The following is a 17,402-nucleotide window of genomic DNA, read 5'->3' on the forward strand; positions in this document are numbered from 1 at the left end:
TTTGTTTTCATAGAGGACTTGAAGTACTCTGCTCCATGCTCTTCTTGCCTTCATGGTTTCTAAAGAGAAGTCGGCTGCAATTCTTATGGGTTTTCCTTTAAATGTGATCTGTTTCTTTTCTCTAGCAGCTTTCACTATATTGTTCTTTTGCCGGATTTCTGGGATCATGTCTATTCTATGTTTTGGTGTGTTTTTAATTGGGTTGAAGTTATTTGGAGTTCTGTATGCTTCAGTTACTGAATGTCAGATTGCTTCCTCATATTTAGGAAGTTTTTTGCTATTACTTCTGTCCATATTCTTTTTATATCATTTGTATTGACTCCTTTCTCATTGATGCCTATTAGTCTCACGTTGTTCATCTTTCCATCATCTTGCAGGTGATGTATTATTTTTCCCTGCATCCTAGTTGTTTTTAAAAGATCCTTTTCTTATCTTTTTACTAGCTGTGACAGTATCTTCAAGATCTAAAAGTGTATCTTCACTTTCACTCAAACAATTTTGCAAGCTTGTGATTGAAATTTTAAGTTCCTGTATATCTCTTTGACTCTGTTTCATGTGATCTATTTTTTTTCTGTATTGCTCATTCAAGGAATCTGTCACTTTTCTAACCCCTTCTATTTTTTTTTTATCAGTGTCTTCTTGAGAAGCAGTTATTAATTCTTTTATTTCAGAGATTATTTCTTTTTTCTTTTAACATTTATTTAATCATTTAGTGTGTGTGTGTGTGTGTGTGTGTGTGTGTGGCCACAAGCTTGTGCTAGGTAGGCGCTCCAGATCAATGAGCCATCTCACCAGCCCCCAGAGATTATTTCTGAACTTATTTCCTCTATATGTTTCTGCATTTGATTCTTTACTTCAGAAGCTATTAATTCAGAGATTTCTTTTTTTATTTCAGAGATTAATTCTGATCTGAGTTCCTCTATACCTTTCTACTGTTGTTTCTTTTCTTCTGACACTAGTAATTCAGAGACTTCTTTTTTTATTTCAAAGCTTAATCCTGACTTGAGTTGCTTTGTGCCTTTCTGCTATTGTTTCTTTACTTCAGGTGCTATCAATTCATACATTTCAGCTGAGCCAGTGTCCTCTGCACTTGCTCTGGGTGGGCTCAAGGCCTGTGATTGCATTTTGCTCCTTCTCTTTGTCACTGACCTCTGACCTTTGGTGTAGAGCTTTGGTGCAGTTATAACCTTAGCAGTTACTGAAATTCAGGTGCAGATCTATTAAGTTTGAGTTTATCCAGTTGTGCCTGGTTTGGGTCTAGCTGTTGTGCTGGGCTTCTTCCTGCTGCAGCCCTTGGAAGTGAACCTGTTGTGTCCCTCTGACACAACAGTGAACCTGTGGTGCCCCTCTGTTGTGCTCCTGGCCCAAGGGGTGCAAGGGAGTGCAGAAGCTCTCCCACACCCTAGAAGTGCCTGGGCTTGGGCTGGATCTGGAGGGTCCCAAATTCACAGCAGAAGCTCTCACTCACTCAGAGGGCTTGGAGGAGGGCTCCTGAGGGGTCCCAAGAGTGTAGCAGAGGGTCTCATTCACATGGAGTGCCTGGGTTTTGGTCTGAAGAGTTCCCACGGGTGCACAGGAACCAGAAGCCCTCCCACATACTTGCTGGGCCTCAAGGCATGCTTTTTTAAAGAGCAGCTTTGAGTTTGCACATTAACTAGCGCTTAATTATGGGAGGTGTGGTTAGGCTTCTAGACCCTCAACTTCCTCAACTTTCCATTTGATATGACAGTGCCTTCTTCATAGTGTGGTGATATTAAATTGGTGTATAAGGCACATACCAAGGGCTTGTAGGTATCACCTCATTATCCTGAGACAGGAAAATGCGTGCACTTATGCTGATAATGCCAACAGATCAGTGCTTGAACTACTGGAGCATGTTTTAAATGGTGTCAGAATGAGACTATCAAGTCTTGGTTAATTGAAATGGCAGGGTTGAGATCCTTTAAGAGCTTAAAACTGAAAATGAGTAGAATGAGTAATTAGGTCTATTCTGCATCAAAGAGACTTTGTGGCAACTTGACATATGTATCAGCACCCACGGGAGACTGAGCATCTCCTGGGAAGTGTGCTGGCTCCACTGAACAGCACAGTGAGGAAACACTGCCCAGCTGGCCCCCACTCACCCACAGGCCTCACATCAGAATGGGGAGGCATACCTCACCATCAACCTTCTTCTCAACCAGGGAGATCCTAAGTGGTCTGGGCTAGACCCCCACCAAAGCCCTGAGGCCACAGACCTCAAGAATAAGCATTAAAAATGTCAAAAATTATGACAAAATTATCCTCCTAACATGGAAGGGGAACATGATATAGTAGAACAGAGCATGAGTTTGGGAGACCCAAGTGCCATGCCCAGAATGGAGCTGTTGAGCACTATGCAAAGAGATTAACTCACAGGGAAGGAACCAAGCCCAGCCTGTGCCTAGAGATCTAATGTTCTGGTCCTTCCTAGGGACATTGTCATCTATGCTCATGAGACTTCTGATAATTAAAACTGAAACTTTATGCAGGAAGGGCTGAGTTTAATTTCTTTGGGAGGAACATTCCACTTTCAATTCTTTCTTCAGTGTTACTAATTCACCTGTCTGCTTTTTTTCCTCTTCTTGAGGGATGGGGAAGAAACCATATATGGCTTAACACAGGGTCTTTTGAAGCACTACATTTCAGATGAAGCTGAGTAGTTGAACAAGTATGTCTTCCTGAATACTGGAGGAATGTGGTGAGATATGAACGGGCTTGTGGAGCCACAGTTGCTCAGTGACAAGTGGTGGGGCTGAGTTTATCTTTAGCCCTATTTTGGTTAGAAAGCTATGCTCCTTACATGGTAAGAGCAGTAGTCATAATTGCTTTAGTCTTTTTCTGTCATGATGATGGAACATGCCCAGGCTGGGGCTGACATTGATGTCTTAGTGCTATATATGACATCCTGAAATCTATGGGCATGGAAAGAAGCATGTTCTAGTCTCAATGTTTTTGTAAATATCTCCACATTTACCCAAAGTCATAGAATCCTGGAACTATAGAGTTAAAAGTGACTTTATCGTGTCTAACCTCTCATTATGCAGGTTCTTAAAAACCCCAAAACTATCCTAAGTTTACAGGGCATCCCTAAGGTTGTGTAGCTATATATTGCTGGGCTTTTTTGAGCACTGAATGAAGCAAAGGCTTGGAATTTCCACTTAAATACCAATTTCTTTGGAACAGATCAAAATAGAATCTTTTGAGTGAGGCTGAATGTTTCTAGATGCAAGTCATATTTTAGTCATCATTCAATATATCATTCAAACCCATATTTCTCAAGTGTGTATTGTTTCATATCTTTTATTAAAAATACTGGGAAATATTGGTGAACTAAATATAAAACGTACTTCCTCACAGGCAGTTTTTAGTCTTTTAGATGCTAGAGAATAAAACAAATAATTAGCAAGGTGATTTCAGGAATAAATGTCTAGGGGAAACTGAGCCAATAAAAATTTAGCAATTAAAGATATTGGCATGATAGTATCTTCTCCCTCTGTCTCCGTCTGTATCTCTGTGTCTGTCTCTCTTGTCTCTGTCTGTCTGTCTGTCTGTCTGTCTGTCTCTCTCTCTCTCTCTCTCTCTCTAAAGGGAAGAGTCTGCAAGGTGTTCAGGGTCAGACTACTAGATCGGACTCATAGTGATCCACCTATTTACATCCTTCCAAGAGCTGGGATTACAGGCATGCACTACCATACCCAGTCAGTCTCTCTCTCTCTCTCTCTCTCTCTCTCTCTCTCTCTCTCTCTCTCTCTCTCTCTCTCTCCTGATGCTGAACACTGAACCCAGATATTCACATTGACCTGAATGCCAAGCCCATTTTTATTTTGAGACTGGGTGTCACTAAATTGTCTAGCCTAAGCTCAAATTTGCGACCTGCTTGCCTATGCCTCCCAGGATGCAGAGATTATAGGTGTACCACCAGACCTAGCTATACACTCTCTAGTCTTGTAGAGTAGGATCAATTATTGTTTTTCTTTCCTATAGAAATGTTTCTTTTCAATTGCATATCTTATCTTATAGCTACTAAAATCAAAGTTGGCTAACATTACAATATATGAATTTTTACATTTCTTTTTCTTTTTTTTTTTTTTTTTTCAGAAGCAGGGATTGAACTCAGGCCCTTGCACTTGCCAGACAAGTGCTTACTCTACTGAGCTATCTCCCTGGCCCCTATTTTGACATTTCTATGGAAGCTACAACTAATCATTGACTTTAAATCATTATTAAAGAGTACCTATTCATTTCTAAAGAAAAAAGCAAGTGACTACTTGATACTTTTTCTTTTCATTCAGAAGTTTTGATATTGATTGGAAACAAATATTCTACCTGTCCACCTCTTATTATTTCAATATGGGCAGGAAATCTTTGTTTTATAAAAGTATCCCTTTTTAGTATATTTTAGCCATTGAACATTCCATAAACAAATGGAAATTAATGGGATGAATTTTATTTTTATTAGAGTATTAAAAAAAAAATTGGAATTTCTCCTAAGAAGCCAATAAATGTAACAGTTTTGGCAGACCAGGAAGAAGGCTGTGATGCGCCTAGAGAGTTTTATGAGAACATCCTGGAGTTCAATACCAGGTGCATCTATGACGGAGTTACTGCCCCTGCTGAACACACACATGCAAGTGTGCACCCTCACACACACAGAGCACAGACATCAAAAGGAAGAAAATGAAAAATAGTTAGAAAACTAAACCTGCATGCCCTAAAATATATATCTTAATTCAGTTACTATCCAGAGAACTGCAGGAAGAAATAGAGAGGTCTGCAACTTGGAATTGGATTTCATTTGAAACATATATCTTTTTATTCAGATAAAGAAATATGCTAAAAGGAAGGAGAAATTTTTGAGAAGAGGAAGTTTTGTGGGGGAGCAATCAATATGGCTGTTATCATGCTTTTGCAGGTAACAATCATCTTTAAAGTGTGCTGACGCAGACATTGGGGTAGTGCAGAAGTCAGCGTTTTATCCATTCCATTTATCAGGTTACTGGAAAGTCACTGTAGACAGTGCTGCAGGTTTGCATTTACAAAAACACAGCAAGTACTACTTTCAGAGTAACCACCATCAGCAATTAAGTGGTCTTGGAGAATTTTTTCTGTATTTTAGCACATGAATGTTCCCTAATTAGCTTGCATGGTGATTTGATAACCAGAGACCTTCACTGTTCATTGACCTCCACAGGGCTCTGATGGTCCTGTAGCTGAGTCTCACAGGTCCAGAGTTAGTCTCATGTGTTGGTTCTCTCAGAGGTCATGAATGTACAGGAGACTTCTACACAAAGCAGTGTTTCACACTTGAGCCTGACGTTATATTAACATGAACATCTTAAATTAATTTCTAAATATTTATAAGTCTCAATTATCTGATTCCAAGGACAGTTCTGAAACATACTTGTTGAACTCTGATTATATTTTGGTTAAAGTTATATTAAAGGCAAACTGAGTAACAGAAAAAAAGTAGATATTTTTTAATTATTATTTTATTTTATTTTGAAGAGTAAAAACAAAAGCAAGAACAAAAATCAGAAACAGGGTAACATATAATAATACATATGTTACAGATTTTTCAAAACAAGAATAGCTGCTAACAATGGTTGATATATTATCTATTTTTATCAACAAATCTATTGCCCAGATTAACAGATACAGTTATCTAAGATTGGACATGTGATTAAATGTTGCCACTTGCTTTCAAGAAATCTTAAAGTTTTGTTCTTGTCTCTCTTTTTTTTCTTTTACTGCCTTTTTAAAAATTTTAAAAAGAGTAATAGATATGACATTAGAAATGGTACACATTTAGAAAACCAAGATGACAGGTATTCAAGCATGGTTTTTGTATTACACATTGCTGTTCTCAATGTAGTTGCTTAGTTCAGATATCAACTTACACAGTTAGTCAAGGTGAAAATTCTACACATTAACTGCTATTTTCAAAAAACTGATGGAAATTCTTAGCACAGTCATCTCAGCCATCCTGTATATATACTTGCATGTTTTTGCCCTTACCTTTTTTTCCTATATTTTCTCCTACTCTCCTCTTCTGTGTTTAATCCTTAAATTCTGTTTCCTTTCATTTTATTGTATCTGTTATACCTTTCAGGTTTGATTTCTTCTTTTGGGTTCTTACACTAGAGAGACAATACAGTATTTAAACATGGGGGTCTGGTTTATTTCACTTGTGAGTATAGCCTCTAGTTGTATCCACCTACCTATGAAGGCTTTGAGTTTTTCTTTATAGCTGAGTAATACTCTATTGTATAAAAATACCACATCTTTTTCATCCATTCCTCAAGTGATGGGCATTTTGGTTGTCTCCAAGATTTGGCTATCACAATTATGATGCTATAAACATGGGTGCACATATATCACTATGGTATGATGTTTTCAGTTCTTTGGGGAAAACACCCAGAAAGGGAATAGCTGGATCGAATGGGATTTCCAGTCCTAGTTTTTTGAGGAGTCTCCACGCTAATTTACATAGTGATTGTTACATTCTGCATTCCCACCAACAGTGGATAAGGGTTCCTTCCCTACTCCCCATAACCGCTCCAGAACTTGTTATTAGTTGATTCTTTAATGATAGCCATTCTTTTTGGTGTGAGATGGTATTTCAGTGTTGTTCTACTTTTTATTTTTCAAATGGCCAGTGATGTGGAGCTTTTCAGGTGTTTATTTGCCTCTTGTAAAACTTCCTCTGAGAGGTTTATATTCATGTCAAATGCTCTCTCTCTCTCTCTCTCTCTCTCTCTCTCTCTCTCTCTCTCTCTCTCTCTCTTTCCCCCTCTCTCTCTCTCCCCAGAACTGGGGATTGAACTCAGGCCCTTGTGCTTGCCAGTGAAGTACTTACTCCGTTGAGCCATCTCCCCGGCCCCATGTCAGATGACTATTTTTGGATTAGGTCTTTAAATTTTGGGTCTCTAATTTTTTTTTTAGTTCCTTATATATTCTAAATAGCAGACTTTTGTCTAAGTGATTATTGGTTAAGATTTTAAAAAAAATATTTGGGTTGTCTTTTCACTCTTGGTGATTTCTTTTGATGTGCAGAAACTTCTCAATAAGAGGAGGTCCCAGTTGTTGATTCTTTGAAGAATTTCCCATGCAGTTTGATTTTTGTTCATGAACTGTTTGTCTACCCCTATATATTCAAGATTTCCACCTTTAAAAAGGTAGATATTTTGAAGTTAGAAATCAGAGCATATCACAATTTTACATCTATATGTATCATGTCCTCGAATGCTGGCAAATTATGATAGGTTTTTGGATCATGCAATTCCTGGAACCTAACATGAAATTAATGAATTTTATGAAAAAATAAAGTGATGAATATAATTCTGAAACAATTTGAGATTTCTTGCCTTTCAAAAGCTTACTTTCAGTGGAGTAGATTAGTCAAAATCTTATGTTCAGTTCACAAGCACCTTATGTACATTATTTTTAAATAAAAAATATGTGTACAGCAGGATATAGTGGGAGTAACAATGACCCAGGAGTTCAGAGTCCTTGATGCCCAGGCCAAGTCCCAACAGTGAGTAGTAGAAAGGCCTTGAGAAAGTGACAGTTCATTGCATTTCAGTTTCTACATGAGTGAACTGATTGATTGGGAACAGGCTACTTCCAACATGCAAATTCAAGCTTCCACACCTGAGTAATTCAAGTTAAAGAATTTGAATATAAATAAACACTAATATAGTGTCTACTATATGCCAGGAAATATTATAACTTTCAAAATATACTGTAAAACAAAATAAAAAGCCAGTGCTTTACAAAATATGTAGCAATATAACTATAGTAAAGCATAGCCTGTTCACAGAGTAGCACTTCCATCACTGTAAAGTATAAGCAAATAAAATTTGCTATTAAAAATAATAGCCAGAGGGGCTGGTGAGATGGCTCAGTGGTCTAAAGCACCTACTTAGAACAAGCTAAAGCAAAGGGACCGCGGTTCAATCCCCCAGCACCACATACCAGCCAGCCCCGCCCCCTGTTGGGCTGAGCTGGCCACACACACACACACACACATAAATAAAAATTTTTTTAAAAAATAGCCAGAAAAAAATAAAATAAAAATAATAGCCAGGGCCAGGGATTTGGCTCAGTGGAATAAGTGCTTCTCTGGCAAGCCCGAGGGCCCGAGTTCAATTCCCAGTTCCAAATAATAATAATAATAATAATAATAATAATAATAATAATAGCCAGGCTTGGTAGTATACACCTGAAATCTCAGTACTTGAGAGGCTAATGCAGGAGGATTGCTACAAATTCAAAGTCAGCCTCAGTTACACAGTGAGTTCAAAACCAGCCTAGACTGCATAGTGAGACCCTGTCTCCAAAAATAAATATAAATATTTTAGTTAATTTTATTAAAAATCAATATATAATAGCTATAAAATAACAAAATAATGTAGGAGTAAAAGTACAGTTATTCCACTTAAAGCACTAGATAAAATTTATATGACCAATATAAGTGATCTTTGACTTGAGAAAATATACCAGAACACACATGATTTTACATCAGTCTCATCACAAATTACTAGTCATTCATAAATTTGAATTTCTCACGTACTAACTTACATAGACTAAAGTTTTCATAAAGAAGGCATCCTACAGTATCACAGCTTATTATACTTATGAATTTTTCAAGTACACAATTCATATTATAAAAATGAGCTATTATAAATACAGCTTCTAAATCTCAGCAAGGCATATGTCAGATATGCCATACATGCATGGTTGTTTATAAGCATAGCAAAAAAGAGAATGCAGTAAAAGTTTTGTTTGTAAAGCTACTAACCTTTTCACTTCCTAGGCCTGACTGTTAGCAGCCAAAATCTCAAGCTAGGGCTGGAGAGATAGCTGCATAGTCTAATTGCCTGCCTGGCAAGCACAAGGACCTGGGTTCCCATCTCCGTACTGCAGGCCATGCCTGCCCTGTGCAAAGCAAGCCACTAAAACCAGGCATGGTGGTGCACGCCTGCAATTGCAGCACTGGGGAGGCTGAGACAGGAGGATCAGAAGGAGTCCAAGCTGTGTAGCAAAACCTTATACCAAATAAATAAAGAAAAGAAAAAAATCTCACACTAAAAGACTGGAAATTGTTGGAGATTTGTAAGCCCAGAAATGTCCATGTCTTGCATTGTTCCTTGTCCAGTTTGACAACTTCTAAGACTCATGGATTTTTGCCTGCTCCTACTACCTCTTTTCCTCCTATTCATCCTTTAAAGGCCAACTTCTGCACCAACACTGCTGGATCCCCTTGAGTGTCACCCACTCACACAGAAAGGTTGAATTAAGTTTCCATCGCTGTGTTTCTATAAAATCTGCTATCAATCTCTAACATGTTCCCGTTATTCAGCTTCCTATATTCTGTTACATTATTGACCTATAGGCTTTTTTAATACAACTCTATGAGTACCTTGAGAATACAAACTTTATTTAATTTATTTTGGATTTCCATAAATTCATTTTTGGATCTATAGTCTGTTATATCACATGAAACAAATTAAGTGCTTATGAATTGTTTGTTAAAAAAAATAACTGTTGAATGAATAAATGAGTGGATTGTTGACAGTAGTACTATTTTAATGTGGTCCAATGGTTTGAACCATTGGATCTCCTTCATGAATTATAATTTGAAGGCAGTGGAATGATGGATGTGTTTCTTCTATTTATAGAATATCTTTATAATCCATAGATGTATCCTTCGCAGGCCCAGATTCTATCATAAAGGAAAATTATTGTTTAGATATTTAAGAAATTCATGTAAAGGAAAAAAACAATAGATGACATTAAAGAGACAAAGGTTTACTAAAGTGAGAGAACATGTGACAAGGTTCAGACAGGGGTTAGAGATGTTAGAGATAAATTAGCTGGATTTATCTCTAAATCTGGACCCAGATATCTGGACCCAGATATCCTCAGTTCTAAGGATACTGGCACACATCCCAACATGGAATGACTAGGCCAACTTGAAAATTAATTAATCATGATTTGAATATGAACTCAGAATAATAGCAGCTGGATGTACTAAGGTTACTTCACCCATGAAATGTAAATATGTAAGTCAAACTTCCATTATAGGCTTTCTCCCAGCATTTTCTTTCTGAGGCAGTATGAGATAAATAGAACTTCTGATGGATACAGATATGTACCGTACATGTTAACTATAATTGGTTTCTAGATGATTAAAAGATGGCATTCAGCCATAGAAAGGAAGATTAGCTTTATAGAAGAAGTGGTTCAGCACTGCCTTGGTTCACGGCCACTTCTGTTTGTGAACAGTTCAGTTTGAAAGCAGAAGTGCTCAGCAACATTTTGTTCTTGTACACAAACTCCACAATGGGTGACAAATACAAGCCATCTTCCCACACATACATGGCCATCTTGCTCGCTCTGACACATGATGGTGGCTTCAAGATCACAGTTGCACACAGACCTGTGCGCACATGCTCTGAGGCATTTTGTGTGCTTTTTAGCACATAGAGTATTGTAAAGTATCATCTAATCTACAGCGTGGCTCCAAAGAAAGTGCGGAGCAGCCCTGGTGACAAAAAGAAAGTGCAGAGCAGCCTTGGGGGTGACAAGAATGTGCAAAATGGTGAAGGTAAAAAACTGCGAGTGAGGATTGGAAGAAGCAAATTTTGAAGAAAATAATCATTGAACCAAAGAAGGAAATTGTAGGAGAGCATGAGTGTGATAACCATGTGACTCATCTGTCCTCAGAGTACAGAGCGGTGAAGTTGGCAATGTTGAGTATTTTGAAGAATGAAGATGCCATCAAAGGAGCTCTATGGCAAAACCAATAATGGCATTAACCAAGGACAGGATACAAGTGCTGGAAGAGGTGAAAAGGCAGGGAATTACACAGTGATTGACTGCAAGAAAACCCCTATCAGTGCAGCAAGTGATGAACTTAAACCCCTTAGAGGGTGATTTGATAAATTCCTCAAGAGGAGTGGCATCCACAGTGTGATAAGATATGGTGGATGGTGGGGCTTCCAGTTCTGACAAGGCTGCTGCACAAGCGTGTAAGAAAGAATTCATGAAATTCAGAGCCAGAAGGATGCCTCACTCAACAAGTGTTCAACTTCAATGAAACAGGGTTTTCTGGGAGCTGCTGAGCAGTGCCTATATCACACAGGAGGAAAAGGCCCCGAGTGGCCCAGGACCATGAAGGCAGGAAGCCTTCTGCTGGTGAAGATGCAAGTGCACATATGAACATCAAGCCGCTGCACTGGGTGTGGTGGCACACACCTGCAATCTCAGCACTCAGAAGGCTGAGGCAAAATGAGTTTGAGGCCCAACAGGACTTCTAGTGAGTTCAAGGCTAGCCTGAAATACATAGGAAGACCCTGTCTCCAAACAACCACCAAAAATGATTAAACTGCTATTGGTATACATTCCCAAACTCCCATGTATTCAAGGAACAGAATGTCAGTAAAGCCAGAATGCGTGTCACTTGGAGGATCAGTGTAAAAGCCTTAATCACAAGGCATTGTTCATGGAATGAGTTCATGGGGTATTCACACTCTCCATTAAGAAATTTCTTTCTGACAACCAGATTCTTGAAAGGTGCCTTCTTTTTATAATGCCCAATGTCCCAGCACACCTTCCATCCTTATGGATACTATGGATGCTGTGTATGACCTCATTAAGATCATATTCTTTCACCTCAACACAATTCTTGTGCAGCCCATGGGCCAGCAAATAATCTGAAACTTCAAGAAGTTGTACACAAAGGAACTCTTCACAAAGTGTTTCAGTTTCACGAAAGCAACATCCTTAATTATGAAAAAGTTCTACAAGAAACATTTCAGTGTCCTCTACTGCATGAACCTCACTGACAAAGCTTGGGAAAATATCACATTCAAGATCTTAAACATATCCTGGAGGAAGTTATGGCCAGAATGTGTCACTGAATGTGACACTCAAGGATCAGATGCACAGGTGGTGGAGGAAACTATGATGATGGACAAGAGTATGGGACTGATGTCAACCGTGTGAACATAAAGAAGCTTGTTGAAGACCATAAGTAGAAGCAAAAGAAGTGCTGAACTCCAGAGTGGGTAGCAAAAGATGTTTGTTAAAGAGCATTGCACAGAAGAAGAAAAGGACAGCAAGAAGGCTATCAGTTATGTGATAAAATGCATTATGAAAAAGTGAAATGAGTGCCCATATTTCTTTGAGACATGCCAACCCAGCATAACTACAATGAACAGACTCTTAAATCTGGTAAACAATAACATGATCTTTCATTTCTGGAGGGTTACACAGCACAGGAAAGGACAAGTGACATTCGACAGATTTTTTCGCCAAAACTGACCCTGAAGCTAAGAGACAAAGAAGAGAAGAAAACCCTGAAGAAGTCCCTGATGTCCTCATGGAGGGGGATTCTCCCTCCCAACAGTAACCTCTTTCCCTTCTATCTTCCTGTCCTCCATGCCAGAAGTCACCTCAAGTAAAGTCAGTATTTTCTCTTTTCATACTGTACCATACTATGTTTTTGTTTCATGCTTTTGTAATTAAAAAATACATGTGATTCAAAACAGATTAATCTTATTTACATTGAGCTTTATGGGAAAATTTGATGTGGTTCATGACCAAAATCAATACCAGAATCTTGCAAAGAATTAAGTTCACAAAATAAGACACCATGACCCTCCAATCATGTCATTGCTTAGAGTTGGTGAGTATGGCCTGGAGAACATTATAGATAGAGGAGAAAGGAGGCACAAAGAAAGCAAGTGCTTATTTTTTTTCTGGAATACAATATAAGAAATAAATAGCAGAGTTTCCTAAAATCGCCAGGTGATGTGTCCAAATAGACTTTCTCATAAGCACTTCTAACATGAGCTAACAACTAACAGATGTGCTACAGAAAACAGAAGCATGAGAAGTTTGATTATGAAGGAAAGCTGGAACCAGATCATGGATGGTCTTAAAAATCAGTTATAAAGTTTAAAACTTACTCTTTTTTTTTTTTTTTTTTGGCAGAACCGGGGATTGAACTCAGACCCTTGCGCCTGCTAGGGAAGCGCTTATTCCACTGAGCCATCTCCCCGGCCCCATAAAACTTACTCTTTATGCAATGGAGAGTCATAATAGAAAGAACATAATTAGAATTGTACTCTGAGAATATAGATTTGGCTTCAGTTTCTGGGCTGGCTTAAAGCAGGAAATCCAAGGTGCAGAGGTCCTTGGGAAACTACAGAATCTATATAAGGGACTGACACTAGGAAAAATGCAGTATAGATGAGGCAGAGAGATAATAAGCACAAATCAGGACATGCCATAGATTTTTGCCACACACAAACATGCACCACTCCAAAGGAAAATTTTACCTCTGTCCTATATATCTCAAATAAATATAAAACAAAATTTATTTGACTTTATATGAAACTCTCCATTTGTAACAAGTAGAAAACCAAAAAAATCATTGATCACCTTAACAAATATGGTTTTTAAAAATTTTATCTTTGAGATAGGGTCTCTCTAATATAGTCCAGGCTGTCCTTGAACTCAGTTGGTAACCTAGGCTGGCCTCAAACTCACAGTGATCCTCTTGCCTCCACCTTTCAAGAGCTGGGATTATAGGCATGCAACACTGTGCCTGGCAATTTTTAAATTATGTAAATATAAAATGATGTTTTCAAGCGTCAGTACAATGGGCTACAGTAGGTATCAGAGCCTAAAGAACACCTCAAGAGAGAATATATATATATATATATATATATATATATATATTGTTCTTGTCTCTCAAAATATCTAGGTGATTTCTCCAAACAGACTTTCTCACAAGCACTTTCTAATTTGAGCTAACCCAACTAACAGGAATGCTGCAGAAAACAGAAACAAGACCTTTGTGAGAAGTTTGATTACCTATATGGAATCTTGGAGGAGAGGAAGAATGAAATGACTCAAGCTATCACCCGAACCCAAGAGGAGAAACTAGAACATGTCCGTGCTCTCATCAAGAAGTATTCCAGTCATTTGGAGAATGTATCAAAGTTGGTTGAGTCAGGAATTCAATTCATGGATGAGCCAGAAATGGCGGTGTTTTTGCAGGTAAGACTCTGTCTCGTCACCATGACAAATGCAAAAGGTGGGAGTTTCCATTAGTTCTCATTGTACTTTCATTATTTTATTATTTCATACATTTCATTATACCAATTAAAATCTTCCTCTGTTTGGCATTCCTTAAGTATAAAAATGATCTGATAAAGCAGCAGTTACTTCTGACATTTAGCAACTATACTGTAAGATTCTTAGGGTCAGCAAAAGGAAAACTTCTCCTTGCTCTCTGTTGGAAAGAATCTAAGTAAGTCTATCTTTTGTTTGCTTTCACAGAATGCCAAAACCCTGTTACAAAAGTAAGTAATTTTTATTTCATGTGAAAATGCATGTTGTCGTTTTTACCCCAGGCTATCAAATTGTAAACAGTGAAGAAGGTGACAACCTGTCTTTGTTGCAGAATCTCAGAGGCATCAAAGGCATTTCAGATGGAGCAAACAGAACATGGTTATGAGAACATGAGCCACTTCACAGTCAACCTCAATAGAGAGGAAAAGATAATACGTGAAATTGACTTTTACAGAGGTTTGTTGTGTTCTTAGTCATTTGGCCAAAATTTCAGGTGCAGGAAAACTGCAGAAGAGTTTGGTGGGAGGGAAGGGGGGATTCAGCATCACCTCCAGAATGGATGTTAACAATTTTACAAAACTCATAATCCAATATGAAGCTCAATTTCATTTTAAGATTAGTTTGTAGAGAGTACTTATTGAGTTTTGCACACTTCGGTGCCTATTTTAATACCATTATCAAGAATCTGACTCTGGATTGTCAAATGCTTATAATTGATGGTGGTTGGTTGTAAACTCAACTTCAACTCTACACAAAGTGTCAGCCACAGTGGTGTAAATTGTCATCAGGAACAAGGTTAAGAGTAAGAGAAAAATAAAGCTTAGAAGATATCTGGGCTAGATAAGGTAGTATATCAATTTGATGAAATATTGAAGGACAAGAATAGTAACAAGTCATAGAATAAGTCAAAACCTAGAAATAAGCCTAGGCATGTGTGATTGCATTATATTCCATGAAATAGAAACATATACTGAACACTTGGCCCAGGAGAAAGAAAAGAGAAAGTGTACTAATAGAGTCATCAGGAGAAGATGAAAGTCCAGAAATTTCCACACATTGAAATTTATCCTGACAAAATAATTGAAGAAAAGAAAAATAACCTTGGACCTGACTCAAACTTTGGTCACCTTGACTTATCCTACCTCATCTAGTTGACAACCCCACTTGGCTAGATCACTAATCATGCTATGAGATTGAATCAGCATCCATGGGTATCATTTTACAGGAAAATCTTCATAATGGGTCTATTTAAAAATTCAATTAATGTTGACTGTCATTAATGTCACCTGGGGGAATATTAATGTCAGGGGATCAGGAAAAGAGGAACAGCATAATGGTGGCAAAAGTTGATGTAGTCACTGAACGAATGAGGTAAGAAACTTAAACAAGTGTGTTTTGTGAGATAGGAAAGAAGGTTGAATTTCCATTTAATTTGATTGAGATGATAAGTAAGTGAAAATTGCAATCCTCTAGAATCTTATAGATGTGGCAGAATACGATAACAATGTGAACAGCTCTGGAGGGTACAAAGTGAGGCTGGGACTTTGAACTGGAAAAGAGAATTGTGATGGTTCATCCTTCTCCTGCCCATACTTACTAGAAACCCAAGGCCCACACATGGCACACTTGGACCACTGCCAAGTGGCTGTTGGAGAAGACCTCCTCAGCCCTGACTTACCCTCAGCCACAGGTAATGTTGTTGACTTTTAGAAATGGTGGCTCTAACAAGTTTAAAAACACCTTACCTTACTAGAAGATGAAGATGAAGAAGGAGAAGGAGGAGGAGGAGGAGAAAGAGAAGAAGGAGAGGAAATAACAGAAGTGGAAGAGATGGAACGTGTGCAAATAGAATCATCAGAAGATGAAAGTCCAGAAAAGTCCTCAGAGTCCTCAGAGTTGGCCTTGGAGCCCAAGGCTGCCCCAGGGGCACTTTCCTCTCTAGAGCCACCTCCAACCCTGCCACCTGCTGCAGATGCCCCAGTGACACAGGTAACTATTCAGGAGTTCCTTTCTACAGCTGTGTCTCCTTTCAGAATACCTTAAGTAATTCATTCTACCTTAAGAAAAGAATAACTACAGACAAGACCTTTCAGACAGTCAGAATATCAGACAGAAAAATCCTCTCCATGATTCCACAGGTTGATTATTGTTATAACTGGTTGGCAAGATTTAGCATCACTTTCTCACCAATAAAACTCAAATATGAGGCAAATTTTATCTGAAAGGAGTCTTGTGCATGTGTGTGTGTGTGTGTGTGTGTGTGTGTGTGAGAGAGAGAGAGAGAGAGAGAGAGTATAGTGTGAGAAATAATATGATGTGAAAAATAAGATTATATCTTTAGAACTTTGAATTTTCTGTGGATGATAACGAACATAAACAGAGAAGACACATTTCTTTATGTTCCTTGCTTGCCCTAAATACAACTGTATCGTCCTTCTGTGGGCAAGCAAATGAAGCCTGGTTTTCTATGTTTGTCATTTGATGAGACTGTGCTAATAGGACTGTTTGAAACATATTTTTGGAAATTACATCCTTTCAGACTCTGTCCCTTATTAGCTAACCTTGTGATTCTAGTCTATCACTGTCCAGATTTCAAGCTTTTATGCTGACTTCATGACACTTCAACAAACAGGATCCAACCTGATGAGTCTGGAGAAACCCCAGTTCTTCACCAGCTTTCAGTGTGGATTGAAATCACCTAAAGAGACAAAAGCCCACAGGGGAAATTTAGAGATGAAATTCTACTCTGTGCCTGTCTCCATAAGAAAACCAGGCTAAAATACCGCATATACTTCCCAGAATCTTAAGATTCTGAATAGACAGCTTGTGCTAAAATTAAAAGAAGGGTAGTAACTGAAGATGGCTGGATTTGATCAATGGCTGCTTTTTTAAAAACCAGTTTGAAGGAACACATGTAGTGCTAAGCAATTAATTCTGGTCCGTAGTTTGAGCCTTCTCCTTTATCTGATATTTTATAAGCAACTTTCACTTGAGGCTTCAACTTTCTATCTACCTGGGCTAGAATCTAGTAACAGACAACCATGGAAAAGAAGAGAGGGCACGGCCAGACAGCAGACACATGGCCCCGCCCATCAGTGCTCTGTCCCTAGCACTTCCAGAGAGTGGGGTGGGTTAAGCAGTCACTAAACCAGGCACTGACGTAGACTTCATTGTGTTCACACCCAAAGGGAACTAAAATCAACTACTTTTTCTTCTTTTCTTTTTCTTTTTCTTTT

At 38.3% G+C, this 17,402-nt stretch overlaps 1 protein-coding gene across 6 annotated transcripts in view; it reads left to right on the forward strand.

Moving 5' to 3' along the window:
* Positions 1 to 17,402, forward strand: part of Trim55 (tripartite motif containing 55) — a 64,531-nt gene that overhangs the window by 26,132 nt on the left and 20,997 nt on the right. For 5 of the 6 annotated variants that reach the window (XM_004637523.2, XM_023722380.1, XM_023722377.1 and 2 more), the window contains exons 5-8: positions 13,858 to 14,091; positions 14,374 to 14,396; positions 14,498 to 14,622; positions 15,920 to 16,155. In XM_004637523.2, coding sequence (XP_004637580.1) covers positions 13,858 to 14,091; positions 14,374 to 14,396; positions 14,498 to 14,622; positions 15,920 to 16,155 — 618 coding nt within the window. The remainder of the gene's footprint in view (positions 1 to 13,857; positions 14,092 to 14,373; positions 14,397 to 14,497; positions 14,623 to 15,919; positions 16,156 to 17,402) is intronic. The other variant, XM_023722379.1, reaches the window with a different exon arrangement.

The sequence above is a fragment of the Octodon degus genome, unplaced genomic scaffold (genome assembly GCF_000260255.1).
Source record: "Octodon degus isolate 3935 unplaced genomic scaffold, OctDeg1.0 scaffold00091, whole genome shotgun sequence".
In the NCBI taxonomy this organism is placed as follows: domain Eukaryota; kingdom Metazoa; phylum Chordata; class Mammalia; order Rodentia; family Octodontidae; genus Octodon; species Octodon degus.